This window comes from Urocitellus parryii, chromosome 13 (genome assembly GCF_045843805.1).
Source record: "Urocitellus parryii isolate mUroPar1 chromosome 13, mUroPar1.hap1, whole genome shotgun sequence".
NCBI classification, from domain to species: Eukaryota; Metazoa; Chordata; class Mammalia; order Rodentia; family Sciuridae; genus Urocitellus; species Urocitellus parryii.
In genome coordinates this window covers 14,387,480-14,401,212 of record NC_135543.1, presented here as the reverse complement: position 1 = coordinate 14,401,212, position 13,733 = coordinate 14,387,480, and the positions used below count along the sequence as shown (strand labels likewise).

Below are 13,733 nucleotides of genomic sequence, written 5' to 3'. Positions count from 1 at the left end.
TACTTTAAAGATTATACATTTTGTAATTCCAGCAACTTGGAAAGCTGAGGCAGGAGGAAAAGAGTTGAAAGCCAGCCTCAGCAAAAGCAAGATACTAAGCAACTCAGTGAGACCCTGTCTCAAAGTAAAATACAGAATAGGACTGGGGATGTGGCTCAGTAATTGAGTATACAAGTTCAATCCCTGGTACCTAAAAAAAAAAAAAAGAAAAAGAAAAATTATACCTTTTGTCTTCATTGCCTAAAACTCTGTTTTGTAAAAGGTCTAATCTGTTCATGATGCCTTACATTGAATTTTTAATTTGGTTTATTGATTTATTTTGAGGATTTCTGATTTTTTTTTTCAGAATCTCTCTTTATTGAAGTGATCTTTCACTACCTGTATATTCTCTCTAATTACACTCCTAACATCATTCTTTACTTCCCATATCAGTTTAAGTACATATATTCTAAACTCCTTTTCTGATATTTCTTCCACTGTGGTGTCAATGAATTCTGTTATTGAAGTATCTTAGTTTGTTTTGGGTGATTTGTTCCCTTGCTTTTTCATGTTGTCTACTCATATGTGTGTCTACCCATCTAACAGTATGGATCTGAGGCAGTAGAGTTTCTACCCTGTGGACTTGCAGTATCCCTGAAGATGTCCAGTACCTCACCATTTGGCAGGAGACAAATAATACAGACCAATGCAAACCATACACAGCATTAGTCTAAATAGTTTCTTCTATGCATCTACAATGTTAACTGTCACAATAAACAAAAGTGATATGATCACTTATTGCCCACAGTAAAAAAAAAAAAAAAAGTGAGTTCGCAAAAGGGTTTACAAATTTTGAATGGTGGACAGGGAGAGAACAGAAGTGATGTGGGATGTGATGATTATGAGGGAGAAAAGAAAACAGAAATAGAAAATTATAGGAAGAGTGAAAGAGAACAATAGAAATTGGCTATTAGCAGAAAACAAGAGAGAAAGAGAATCAAAGGAAACAAGTGAAATAAAAAGATATATAAAGTAAAATTTTAAAAAATTAAAGAATACAAAACAAATCTGAAATATACAAATCAAACATCCTAGTCCTCAAAATACTAATCCATGAAAAAATAACTGACTTCAAAAATGCTAAAAATGAGGACAAAATAAATATGAATATTTATAAGTGTTTTTGAACCATCCAGGTCACAAAGAAAAAAGAGAAAAAAAATTTTAAAAACTTGATGAAAAGTTAAGGAATTTTTCTGTTGGAGTTCAAAAAGATTCTCAGCTTCCCTTCTCAACAGAGCTAGATGGGGTGGCCTGGAATGTGATGCCTGCTCCACCCTTAGGGTGGGGTTGCTGAAATAAGAGGAAATCCTGTAGGCAGACCTCATGGAAGTGGGGTGTAGACACAGGTGGTCTCCAGGTTTTCACTGAATGGCAATTGGTCTGGAGATTTTAAATCAGCACACCTCCAGGACCCAGCAACTGCTGGTCCACACTAGAAGACTAGACCCCTGGGATCTCCCCTGGGTTCCACCATGCAGTGGAGGAGCCAATTCTTAGTCCCCTCATTTCATTGTCTCTTAGATTCAGTCTCCAAACTCAATCTTTCTCACCCCTGCCCTTTCCAATTACCAGTCAGGTGCATCTCTCCCAGTCAGTTCTGCAAGCAGCTAGATTGGAGGGGAAGGGGGGAAAGGTGGGTGGGTTACCATGACCAGTATTCCCCTGTCTAAACCCCTCTCCACATTTGATTTTTTCCTGGTCAGTTAAGCACACTCTACATTATGCAGTGTGGGTTGCCAGGCCTGTATTTTGGGCAAAACTCAGGTTTACCAGGAATAAGTTCCCCACTAGCCACCAGCCACTTCACCACAGCTGCAAAATAATTCCTTCCTCTTTCCTCCACAGGCAGCCAAGAGTGATGTGGCTTCTTTCCCGCACTAGGATATCGATATCGTGCAGCATGCCTTTCAGTTCAGTCGGGCAGTGTCTCTGATCTCTGAACTCTCCATACCCAAGACACACCTCAGGCCTCCTAAAAATACAGGTTCCTTTAATTCCCTTATCCCTCCACTTTGCTCACAGAGACACTGCTATGGCTGGTGCCTCCAGTGGCAGCAATGGAGGTAGTGCTGGAAATGTCTTCCTTATTATATACAACCTCCTGAGTCCCCAATCTGCTTTGAATGTCCAGTATTAGATCTCAGTGAAGTCTCGCCCCCCACCCTTTTTTTTTTCACCCACCTTGCTGAGAAGCTGCCTATGTGCTTTCTTGGTTTCATGCCATAGCACAACCAGGAAAGCAACCTTCTCTATTCTGCCATCTTGAAAAAGTAGTCTGACATTCTTACAATAGGGACAGGACATGGATCAGTGACTGGCAGGGACTAGATATCCAGGAAGAGGCTGACATACAAGAGCATAAAGTGGGAATTCTGGGAGCCATGGAAATGAAGTTCTGTATCTTCATTATTGTGGTAGACATAATACTGAGTTTGTCAAAACCTGCAAAACTTTCCACTAAAAAAAAAAGATGAATTTTAATGTATGTAAATTACACCTTAACTTAAAGATACAAAATTCACACCAAATTAGAAAAATGACTTACAATTAAGGAGAAAACAAATTTGCCTAGTTGAAACCTAACATAAATAAGCGTCCACTTTGGGCTACCTATACATAAGGCAAGTTTTAAGAGAAAATAACTGACCAGGAAAGAAAAATGTGTACAATTAGGAAGTAAGTATAAATACATAGCTACTCCTTTGAATAGATCACAATATGAGTGGCATATTTTTATTTACAAAATGTTGCCTTTTGTCTAACAACTAAGAAGGAGGGCTGGCACAAATGAGATGCTTGGTTTAAATGGAAATGGTTGAATATCCATGAGATACGGAACACAATGTCTGGCCCTAAGTAAATGCTGAACAAGTGGTTGCAAGAGCAACAGAATAGGGTTAGGGTTGTGGCTCAGTAGTAGAGCAATCACCTAGCATATGAGGCCCTGGATTCGATACTCAGCACCATGTAAAATTAAATAAAATAAAGGTATTGTGTCCAACTACAACTAAAAAATGAATATTTTTTTAAAAAGAGCAACAGAACAGAAAAACTTTTTGCTATAACTTGAAAATAACATATTTAGTTAAAGCAACTCCTACAGATATTTATTTTTCAAAAGCAAAGCAGTTGCTTCAAATGGGTATGTGCCTCTTTCTAACAAGAAGTATGGTGACATTCAGCATATTTTATGAAAAGAGCATAAGTGAATATCTAAAATAAAACATTTGCATACTGTCATGTGACTTTTAAGCTTTAGTAACTACTTTGCTATCCACTGTGATTATTTTATGACTTATTTTCAATGATGTTTTTATTATTGATGTTTTGTAATACTGTTGCTTTAACCATTTAAACATTTTTGTCAGCTTTAAAAAAATGAATCATTCTTCAGAAATAGCATTTAAGTTTACTTTCTACCCTGAAGTACTGAATTTATTTTGAAATAAAACATTCTGACGTTATCAATAAATCAAAAAAACAACCAAATAATTATATTTTATGCGATGGAATTTTACTAGACAAAATTAAAGTCTTTTGGATGAACTCTGGATGATGAATCCGTACACCTGGGCCAGCATTTCAGGTCTGATACTATATAACCATGTCAGCTTAGTGTAAGGTTCTGCACCTTTTAGGTCTGTAAAATGAGATGTTGCAGGACTTTCAAAATGAATTTTTAGAAGGGATCATCTATGAAGAACTAAGTACACAAAGATAAATCTGACACAGTGCCCTAAGAACCCTTGTGAGGTACTTAAGATAGTTTCTTAGAAAGAATTACTATTGCCTTTGAACTCGAAAAGAATTTTTTTTTAAGGAGGCAAGCAAAAGCCTAAGCCTCCATTGCTCTTAATTGTCACATCTTTTCAAATGAGTAAGCACATCTATAGATAAGGTGACCAACTCTCCTGATTTGTCTGGAACAGAATGGGTTCCCAGGAACAAAATTTTCCATGTTAAAACTGGGACAGTCCCAGGTTAACAAGGCCAGGGTTAAGGAGGTTCCCAGGACTCTCTCTAAAGACCATGCCAATAGAATAGACAAGTTATAGCTGAGTAAATAACTTTATCATCCCACTGACTTCCTTAACTGATGCTGAAGTTCCAGCATTTTATTTACCTTTCTTACCCAAGGTTGAATCTGATGTTAAAACTAAAAACTACAGAACAAGAAAAATTACCTTGTTTTTACCTTTGCCTCTTTCCTACCACTTTAATGAATTTGGGGATCTCAGTAGCAGTCATCAATATTGAACATCTTTTTGACCTTGGACACATATGATAATGGCTAACCAATTTTCCTGTCATTACTTTTTAGCCCCTGAGTTTTGAAAGCAAGAAAAGCTATACCTTGAAGGTGGAGGGAGCCAATCCTCACCTGGAGATGCGTTTTCTAAACCTGGGCCCCTTTCAAGACACAACAACAGTGCACATCAGTGTAGAGGATGTGGATGAGCCCCCTGTGTTTGAACCTGGCTTTTATTTTGTGGAGGTGCCTGAAGATGTAGCAATTGGAACAACCATACAGATCATCTCTGCCAAGGACCCAGATGTGACCAACAACTCAATCAGGTTTTTCCAAAGATTCCACCTTTTCCTTATATCCTGCAACATTAATGTTCCCTTCCCATTATGTGATTTTCTAGCCCATTTTCCCCTTGCTTCTTCCTTTCCTATCCCATCTCTGGAAATTCTGAGGGTTTTTTTCCTATTTAAATAACATGGACCTGTCATGTTAATTGGAAATGAAGTATCATTATATCTGAAACTCACTTTCATTTGGTTCAGACAAACACATACACATGCATAAAACCTTAGTTCTCAATCATAGGCCCAGTTACATTTGAGGTTACATAATTCTGTGTTGCTGTGGGAGGTTGTCCTGTGCATTGAATTATGTATAGCAGTATCTCCAGCCTTAACCCATTAAATGCCAGTAGCACCCCACCACCACCAAGTCGTAACAACCTAAAATGTCCGCCCTATACTGCCAAATGTCCAGGACAATGGTGCAAAATCAACCCCAATGGAGAACTATAATTAAGATAAAACAGACACACAGATGTTAAAACATTAAACCCTTGACTCTTAGTGGTGAATATAAAGGTGATCACTGTACATTCTTTCAATTTGAATAAACCTTTGATTTTTCACTTTTAAAAAATGGGAAAAGTAAACTATATGTATTTCCACATACTGTAGAAACAACATAGAAACTACTCCTGATGCCAATACTTTTAAAGCAATGCAGACTGCCAGACAGGGCTCTAAATTGCAATCTCACATATCTAAGGTATGTTCTGAAATTAAAAGATGCTTCCCCCTCAGGAGGTGAGAACTGCTCTTATAACCATGGCCATTTTTCATCAACTCTGGAACCAAAGAGCAAACAGCTGGTGGACAGGTTGACAACTCAACCTTCCAGAGCAACTGCCAAGCTTCTGAAGCCCAACACAAAAGATTAGAATTCCAAGGCTATTTAAGGCCATCTGTCACATTAATTGTAAAAACCCACACAGTAAAATGAATCTGAGGCCTCAGTTCAAATAACGCATTTTAAACACACTCCAATTTATCAAATGCCTATTCTGTCAAGTGGCTACTTCCTTTACCTGGTGCTGTTGTGTATTTACTGAAAATGTGCTTTTTCAATTTAACAAGAATGATTTTCTCTAGAGAATAACTACACTAGGAGGAAATCTGCTTCCCTGAACCAAGTAGTAAACATTTTACAAGTTCAGGCCTCAAAATGGCTAAAATGATTTTGTTTGAATTTTTCTGTTTTCTTGAGGACAACTCATCTTTCTGAGCTATAACTTTAAAAAGTAATATTCCAAATTTAAGCTTTTTAAATGTAAAACAGAAAGAGAAGTAAACCTATATTGCCCTCAAAACAACCACAACACAAATGAAAGAGATTATCTTGTAAATTTATATTTTCAGAAGCCAAGAAACTTCTTTTTTATAATTATAAAATTATTTTTTTTCAATCTAATTTTTTTATTTATATATGACAGCAGAATGCATTACAATTCTTATTACACATATAGAGCACAATTATTCATATCTCTGGTTGTATACAAAGTATATTTACACCAATTCATATCTTCATACATGTACTTTGGATAATAATGTCTATCACATTCCATTATCATTTCTAATCCCATGTTCCCTCCCTTCCCTTCCCACCCCTCTGCCCTATATAGAGTTTGTCTATTCTTCCCATGCTCCCCCTCCTTACCCGACTATGAATCAGCCTCCTTATATCAGAGAAAACATTCAGCATTTGTTTTTTTGGGATTGGCTAACTTCACTTCGCATTATCTAACTCCATCCATTTACCTGCAAATGCCATGATTTTATTCTCTTTTATTGCTGGGTAATATTCCATTGTGTATATACGCCACATTTTTTTTTATCCATTCATCTATTTAAGAGCATCTAGGTTGGTTCCACAGTTTAGCTATTGTGAACTGTGCTGCTATAAACATTGATGTGGCTGTGTCCCTGTAGTATGCTGTTTTTAAGTCCTTTGGGTATAGACCGAGGAAAGGGATAGCTGGGTCAAATGGTGGTTCCATTCCCAATTTTCCAAGAAATCTCCATACTGCTTTCCATATTGGCTGTACCAATTTGCAGTCCCACCAACAGAGTTGTAAGTGTACCTTTTTTCCCACATCCTCGCCAACACTCATTATTGTTTGTATTCATAATAGCTGCCATTCTGACTGGAGTGAAATAAAATCTTAGAGTAGTTTTGATTTGCATTTCTGATTGCTAGCAATAATGAACATTTTTTCATATATTTGTTGATTGACTGTATATCATCTTCTAAGAAGTGTCTGTTCAGGTCCTTGGCCCATTTACTGATTGGGTTAAGAAAATTCTTTATGATTATAACTTATAAACTGTATATCTATTAATCTACAACATATTAATTTATTCATATCAAAGGAGGTAATGTGGGGAGAACTTTACAGAATAAAACTTTATGGGGGAAACTGAAATAATATAAGCACAAGCTTTAAAAAATCAGATCCTATTCTAAAATAGTCAGAATATACTGTGGATACTTCCACATCTTCCCAGATTGTGACTCTTGACCCCTATATGGTAAAGTACTATGACTTCTAATAGGATACCTATAGGGATCTACTTAACAACAAATAAGCAAAGAGACTGAACAGCCAGGCAGCACATATACAACCCTAAAGTGTACATCCAGTATTCAAGACTAATTCATTAGCTCAGGATATATCCAGGAATAAAAGAGAAACATCAGAGGTTCTAGATCCATTACTAGCATGAAGCAAAATGAGGTAGAAAAAATGAAAGAAACTGTTTACCAAAAAATGCTGCCAGTTGGAAATTGTCAGGTGGCCTCAGGGAAGTCCATACAGTAGAGCTGGGCTATACCTGAATCCAAGAATACAGCAAGCTCTCCTGAACTATTCTTGGGCAAATCTCTACATCCTGAGACAGAAATAGGCAAAAAAAAAATAGATCCTAGGTCTGGAGGGAGCAAGACAAGGGCTCAGGTACACGGGAAAAGTGGAATTCCAATTATCAAAGCTGAATATAATTCTCCCGGTGCACTTTGGTTACAAAGAACAGAATTCATATTGCTGGATAAAAGGTTCCTGACTCTATACTACCCAAAGCAACAAAGAATGTTCACAAGCAGAACATCAAATCTCTGGCTATCATTTAATAAGTCAATTTGGAATTGCTTTCCACTGTCCTCTTTCCCAAATAGCTCTTTTTAATCCTTATTTTTACTATAAAATTAGTGTGCTTTAAAATAATTTGCATATGCTATATGCTGCATGGTTAATTCATCTTCTGAATTTTGGTTATGAAGAATAAATAAGACTCATATTCATAAAAATAAAATACATATTAAATCATGAAAATAATAAATGTTTTATCTGAAGTTAAAATGTAATACATTAAGGGCCATTTAACATTTTTAAAAGATTATTAGGACTTTTACCATCTTCATTCTAGAAAGTTGATAGTATGTTCAAGTATGCAATCTGATTGTCAATTACTGATAATCCCCAGAATAGCATCTCCAGATGTAGCCATAAGTATATTAAAAATAGAACACTTAGATTCCCTGAATTTTTAATAAATGTTCAAGAAATTTCTGGAAATCAGGCTACTGACCATTTGGCAATTGAAATAGGCTTCTGCTAATGTACAAATGGCCTATTCTCTTGGCTATTTGGAGTGTGTGGATTTACCAAGCATGATCATGACCCCAAATTCAGAGAAATAGGGAGTCCAACAAACACCAATTACTATTTGCTTAAGGCAGTTTTGTTATGTGTGCTATACCTATTCTGCTCATAGTACACAGGAATATTAGAGAAAGAAAACCACCTACAAAATCCACAAGTGTGTCCCAATTTCCTCATTTTCCATCTGTATTTTACACCTTTAATTTGTTCTCCTACCTCCTGGAAATTGGCCCAATGCTCCATTCAGAGAAATAAGGCCATTATGCCCTCAATGCAAACCTCATCTGGGAAAGTAGAAATGGGAGAGGGATTCCACTTGATGAGGGAGGCTTCTTGAGGCAGTGTCCTGCTATATCAACCAGGCAATGCTGTCAGTGGTCCTGGCCCTTTGTTATTTCCATCATTCAATCTCCCATACTATCTGTGACATTTGCTATGCTGTTGTAGCTTTGAGTATAGAAAGTTGATTCCTCATTGGCTGCTCTCCCCTTGGCATTATGCCTACAGTTTGGATAGCTGCATTGGGGTTATGGTTCCATGGACCAAATACTGGGCTTTTCTCATGTGTGAGGAGCTGACTAGTGTGGTTTTCTTTTCCCCTAAGAAAATTCAGTTTTTAAAATAGCTAGTAAACTTTAAAACTAAATCACAAATTATGCCTAGAAAAAAAATAATGTGGGCTGGGATTGTGGCTCAGCAGTAGAGCACTTGCCTTACATGTGTGAGGCACTGGGTTTGATCCTCAGCACCACATAAAAGAATAAATAAATGAAATAAGTTATAAAAAATAATGTTCCAGTTCATTTTAAATGAACTTTATAGGCATTTTTTTTTAATTATTAAAAAGTCGGCTATTAGCTTCAGGGCTTATCTGGGAGAGGTCGATTTCTGTTTCCTTAGACAAGCTCATATGCTGCAGTCTGGCTGGGCACAATTCAGGAGCCACTTGTCAAAAGAAACGAACTTTATTTTTAGAACACACATGCCAAACCACACAGCTCTTCAGGAAAATCTTCAGAGCCCAACTGCCACCACCGGCTTCCCACAAGCCTCTCAACCTCCCCTACTCCTCCTGCTCTTGAGGCTGATTGGCTGGGTCGTGTGGACGGAGCCAAGAAAAGTCCCCCAATGAGCAGCTCTGTAGTCTGAAAGGGCGGGGAAACAACCCAATGAGCATCACAGCAGAGGAGCTAATCAGTTGGCAGCTGGAAGTTTGCTGGGGCCGTTGCGAGCCAATCATCAGCTGGCAGCTGGAAGTTTGCTGGGGCCCCTTCGTCTGTGGCTCTCAACATCCATATAATGTGTGTGTCAGTAGTGCAGCATGGTCTGTTGTTAGTTCACGGAATCTGAAGCCAGACCACTTAGGTTCAGTTCCCAGCAGTGTGACCTTGGACAAATGACTTAACCTCTTCAAACCTCAGGGTTTTTTTCACCTGTAAAACAACATAATAGTAACCTACCTCATAGTGTTCCTTTAAAGTTAAGTGTAGATAACACATGTAGTATGTGCTGAGCAGTGCATGGCGTACAGTAAATGTTCGTTAAACAGGATCACAGATAGAATGAGACATTAATTTATGTTATTAAATGTCCTAACTCTTATGGAATCAAAACTGAAACAATTCCAACTTCTTCAAACCTTTCTCATTGGTTATCTATTTAATTGCTAATTCTCTGAATGGCCTTGCTGAATCTCTGCAAAAGATATGTGCATGTTTGAAACAAAATGCTTTGCCATTTTACCAACCCGTATATATATGTGGGTGTGGGTGAGTATACATATATATTCACAGACTGTATACCTATATATATATATATATATATATATATATATATATATATATATGAAACAAAAGTTTTACGTCAGATTACATTTACAGCATATGATAGACTGGCACGTATATACACGCAAGCACGTGCATGCACGCACACACACACACACACACACATTCTAATTCATTTTGCTTCAATGTAACTCATGACCCACAATACTGACTTTATAATCTACTAACTTGCAGTTTAAAAACAATGCACTAAAGATACTTATTCCCAACAAAACTATAATTTTGCTCTATCTCAACAAATTTAAGATACAGACTACAGTCACTGAGCAACTTTATTTTTAATTTTTATTTGTTTTAATTAGTTATACATGACAGTAGAATGCACTTATATACTTTGATATATCATACATAGATGGAGTATAATTTCTCATTTTTCTGAGTATACATATTGTAGAATCATATTGGTCATACAGTCACATATATGCATAAAGTAATAAGTTTCATTCTACTATCTTTCTTATCCCCATTTCCCCTGCCTTCCCCTCCTTTCACTTCCCTCTACCTAATCTAAGGTAACGCTTTTTTTTTTTTTTTAGCATTACAATTCTTAGTACGCATATATACCACAATTTTTGTGTCTCTGTTTGTATATAAAGTATGTTGACACCCAATTCAAGTATTCATACATGTACTTTGTATTATGATGTCCTTCACATTCCACCATCCTTGCTAATCCCATGCCCCTTCTCTTCCCCTCCCATCCCTCTTTCCTATCTAGAATTCATCTATTCCTCCCATGTCACTGATGAGAATTTTGAACACAATGTATCCCCTGGACACTATTTAAACATGTTATAAGAACACAATAGTTATAACTCTATATATATGGTTCCAAATCTTAGTTCTGCAAATTACCTGTGTAATGTATGAAAGTGCCTTAATTTCTCTAAGCCTCAGTTTCCTTAACTGATGATTGGTAAAATAATGTCCCAGAGACACTGCCAAACTTTTAAAAGAAGCTATGTATTAAGAACATGGTAAAGTGCCTGGTATTCAATAAATTACAGTTATTACAATTACTCACCTTTTTAGAATAGAGTCCCTTTCCCAGTCTTTATGAGTTTTCTCTTATATCTGTTGATTGTTTCCTTTGCTGTGCAGAATCTCTTTAGGGGCTGGGATTATAGCTCAGTGGTAGAGCACTTGCCTAGCATATGTTCAATCCTCAGCACCACATAAAAATAAATAAATAAAACAAAGGTATAAACAAAAAAACTTTTTAGTTTGATATAATCTCATTTGTCTATTTTTGATCTTATTGCCTCTGTGATTTTAGAGTCATATTCAAAAAACCATTGCCCAATAGGGCACAGTAGCACATGCCTATAATCCCAGCAACTCAGGAGGCTAAGGGAGGAGAGGAAGAGGATCACCAGCTTGGACAATTTAGCAAGACTCTTTTTCAAAATAAAATAAAAGGGGCTGGGAATGTAACACTGAGGTAGACTCCCACTGCTTTAAATTCCAGTACGGGGGGGGGGGGGGACATTGCCCAGACCAATGCTGTATAGTTTTCTTCTAGTGGTTTTACAGTTTCAGATATTATATATTTAAGTCGATAATTCATTTGAGTTGATCCTTGTGTAAGAAGTCAGATAAGATAGTTTTCTCAGTACCATTTACTGAGGAGGCTATACTTTCCACATATGTATTCTTGGTATCTCTATCAAAAATCAATCGATTGACCACAGAGATATGGGTTTATTTATGGATTCTCTAGTCTATTCCACTGTAATGTGTCTGGTTTTATACCACTATCATGCTATTTTAATTAGCTTTTTAATATATTTTGATATCAGGACAAATAACCAAAAAAAGACATATAGATATCCTACAAATATACAAAATATACTCAACATTACTAATCATTAGGAAAATACAACTTAAAGCCACAATGGGCTGTAATCTCACACCTGTTAGAATGGTTATTTTCAAAAACATGAAAGATAATTGCTGGCAAAGATGTAGAGAAAAGGGAGCCCTACTCTGTTGATGCAATGTAAATTAGAATGCCATTTTTGGAAAAGAGTATAAAAATTATTTGATATACTAGAAATAGAACTACCATAAGATCTAGCAATTCCACTTCTGAATATAAAACCAAGGGAATCAAAATCAGTATATTAAAAGGTCTGCATTTCCATTCACTGCAATATCATTCACAATAGCCAAGATATGGAAAACAATGTAAGTGTCCATCAACAGAAAAACTTTTGAAAATGTGGAATATATATAGAATGGAATACTATTCAGCCTTAAAAAAGAAGGAAATTGTCAACTGAAAACAACATAAATGAATCTTGAGAACATATGCTAAGTGAAATAAGTCAGGCAAAGGAAGACAAATACTACATGATCTTACTTTTATGAAGAATCTTTAAAAGTCAGAGTAAAATGGTGGTGACTGAAGGGCAGTGGTGGGGTGGGATTTGGGGTGGAGGAGAGAGAAAAGAAAGATGTTGGTGAAAGGGTCCAAAGTTTCAGTTAGGAGGAATAAGTTCTGATAATCATTTGTGTAAGCATAGTGACTGGTTAACAATAAGGTGTTATATATTTCAAAATTGCTGGAAGAGTTGAATAAATGTTCTTACCAAAAAGAAATAATAAGTATGTGAGGTGATAAGTACATTAAAATAAAATAAAAATTACTAGTCCTTGGTAAAGACTGAGGACTACATAAGGTTCTCAATAATGGTTCTGAATCATTATTGTTTATCAAAATCCCTTCTGGAGGATTTTAAACATACTGATGCCTGAGCCTTGCTCCATACTTGACAAATCTCCCAACATGAGGACCAAGTGAGCTAATACAGCTGAGAGAACACGAAAGAATTAGATTGCCAAATCAGATTCAACAGGAATTATAGAGCTTACCCAGTACCAAGTTTACTAATGACTTGAAGGATACAGACAACAGCACTTCCCTTGGAAAGGTCTGAAAATGTCAGGCACAACTGCCTGTATATAGCTGCTTTTTCCCACATAAAGATGCAAATTGGTCCAGATTGAACAGGAGAGATTGAAACAATGGATGAGGTTAATTTTCTGAACAGAAAAAGTCAATTTTATTATAGAACATCGGTTATTATACCCTACTAAACTACACAGCTTACATGACATCTTCCAGCGAGGTATATCCTATAAATGTGTTAACTTCAGGTTTATTTATAATAAATAACATAGACAGACCTGGTGCATCCTGATAAAAGTGTTCTGTAAGAATCTTCAGATGGTAAATACCATTACTGTATCTATCAGAAGGTGAGTCTTGGCATGTTTACAAAGAACCTGGTACAAAGCTTTCCTCCCCAACAAGTGATACTAATTACAAGAACTAGAACCACTAATCTATACCTTTTCCTTTTTTCCAGTTTCAGATTAGCATTTGAGAATTCACTTGGATTTTGAACAAATATATGTAGGGGTTTTTATTATAATTCTTGGGGAAGTATCAGGTTTTAAGTAGAATAAATTGATCTTTAAGAAGTTTAAAACTGCCCTAAATTCTTGGCACTGTGTTTATTTATTTATTTATTTATTTATTTTGGTACCAGGGATTGAACTCAGGGGTACTCAACCACAGAGCCACATCCCCAGCCCT

General features: G+C 36.4%; 1 protein-coding gene across 1 annotated transcript in view; it reads left to right on the top strand.

The window, feature by feature from the left end:
- Cdh20 (cadherin 20) overlaps nt 1–13,733 on the top strand; it is a 57,523-nt gene that overhangs the window by 29,663 nt on the left and 14,127 nt on the right. Inside the window, exon 6 of the mRNA XM_026404645.2 lies at nt 4,364–4,617. Coding sequence (XP_026260430.1) covers nt 4,364–4,617 — 254 coding nt within the window. The remainder of the gene's footprint in view (nt 1–4,363; nt 4,618–13,733) is intronic.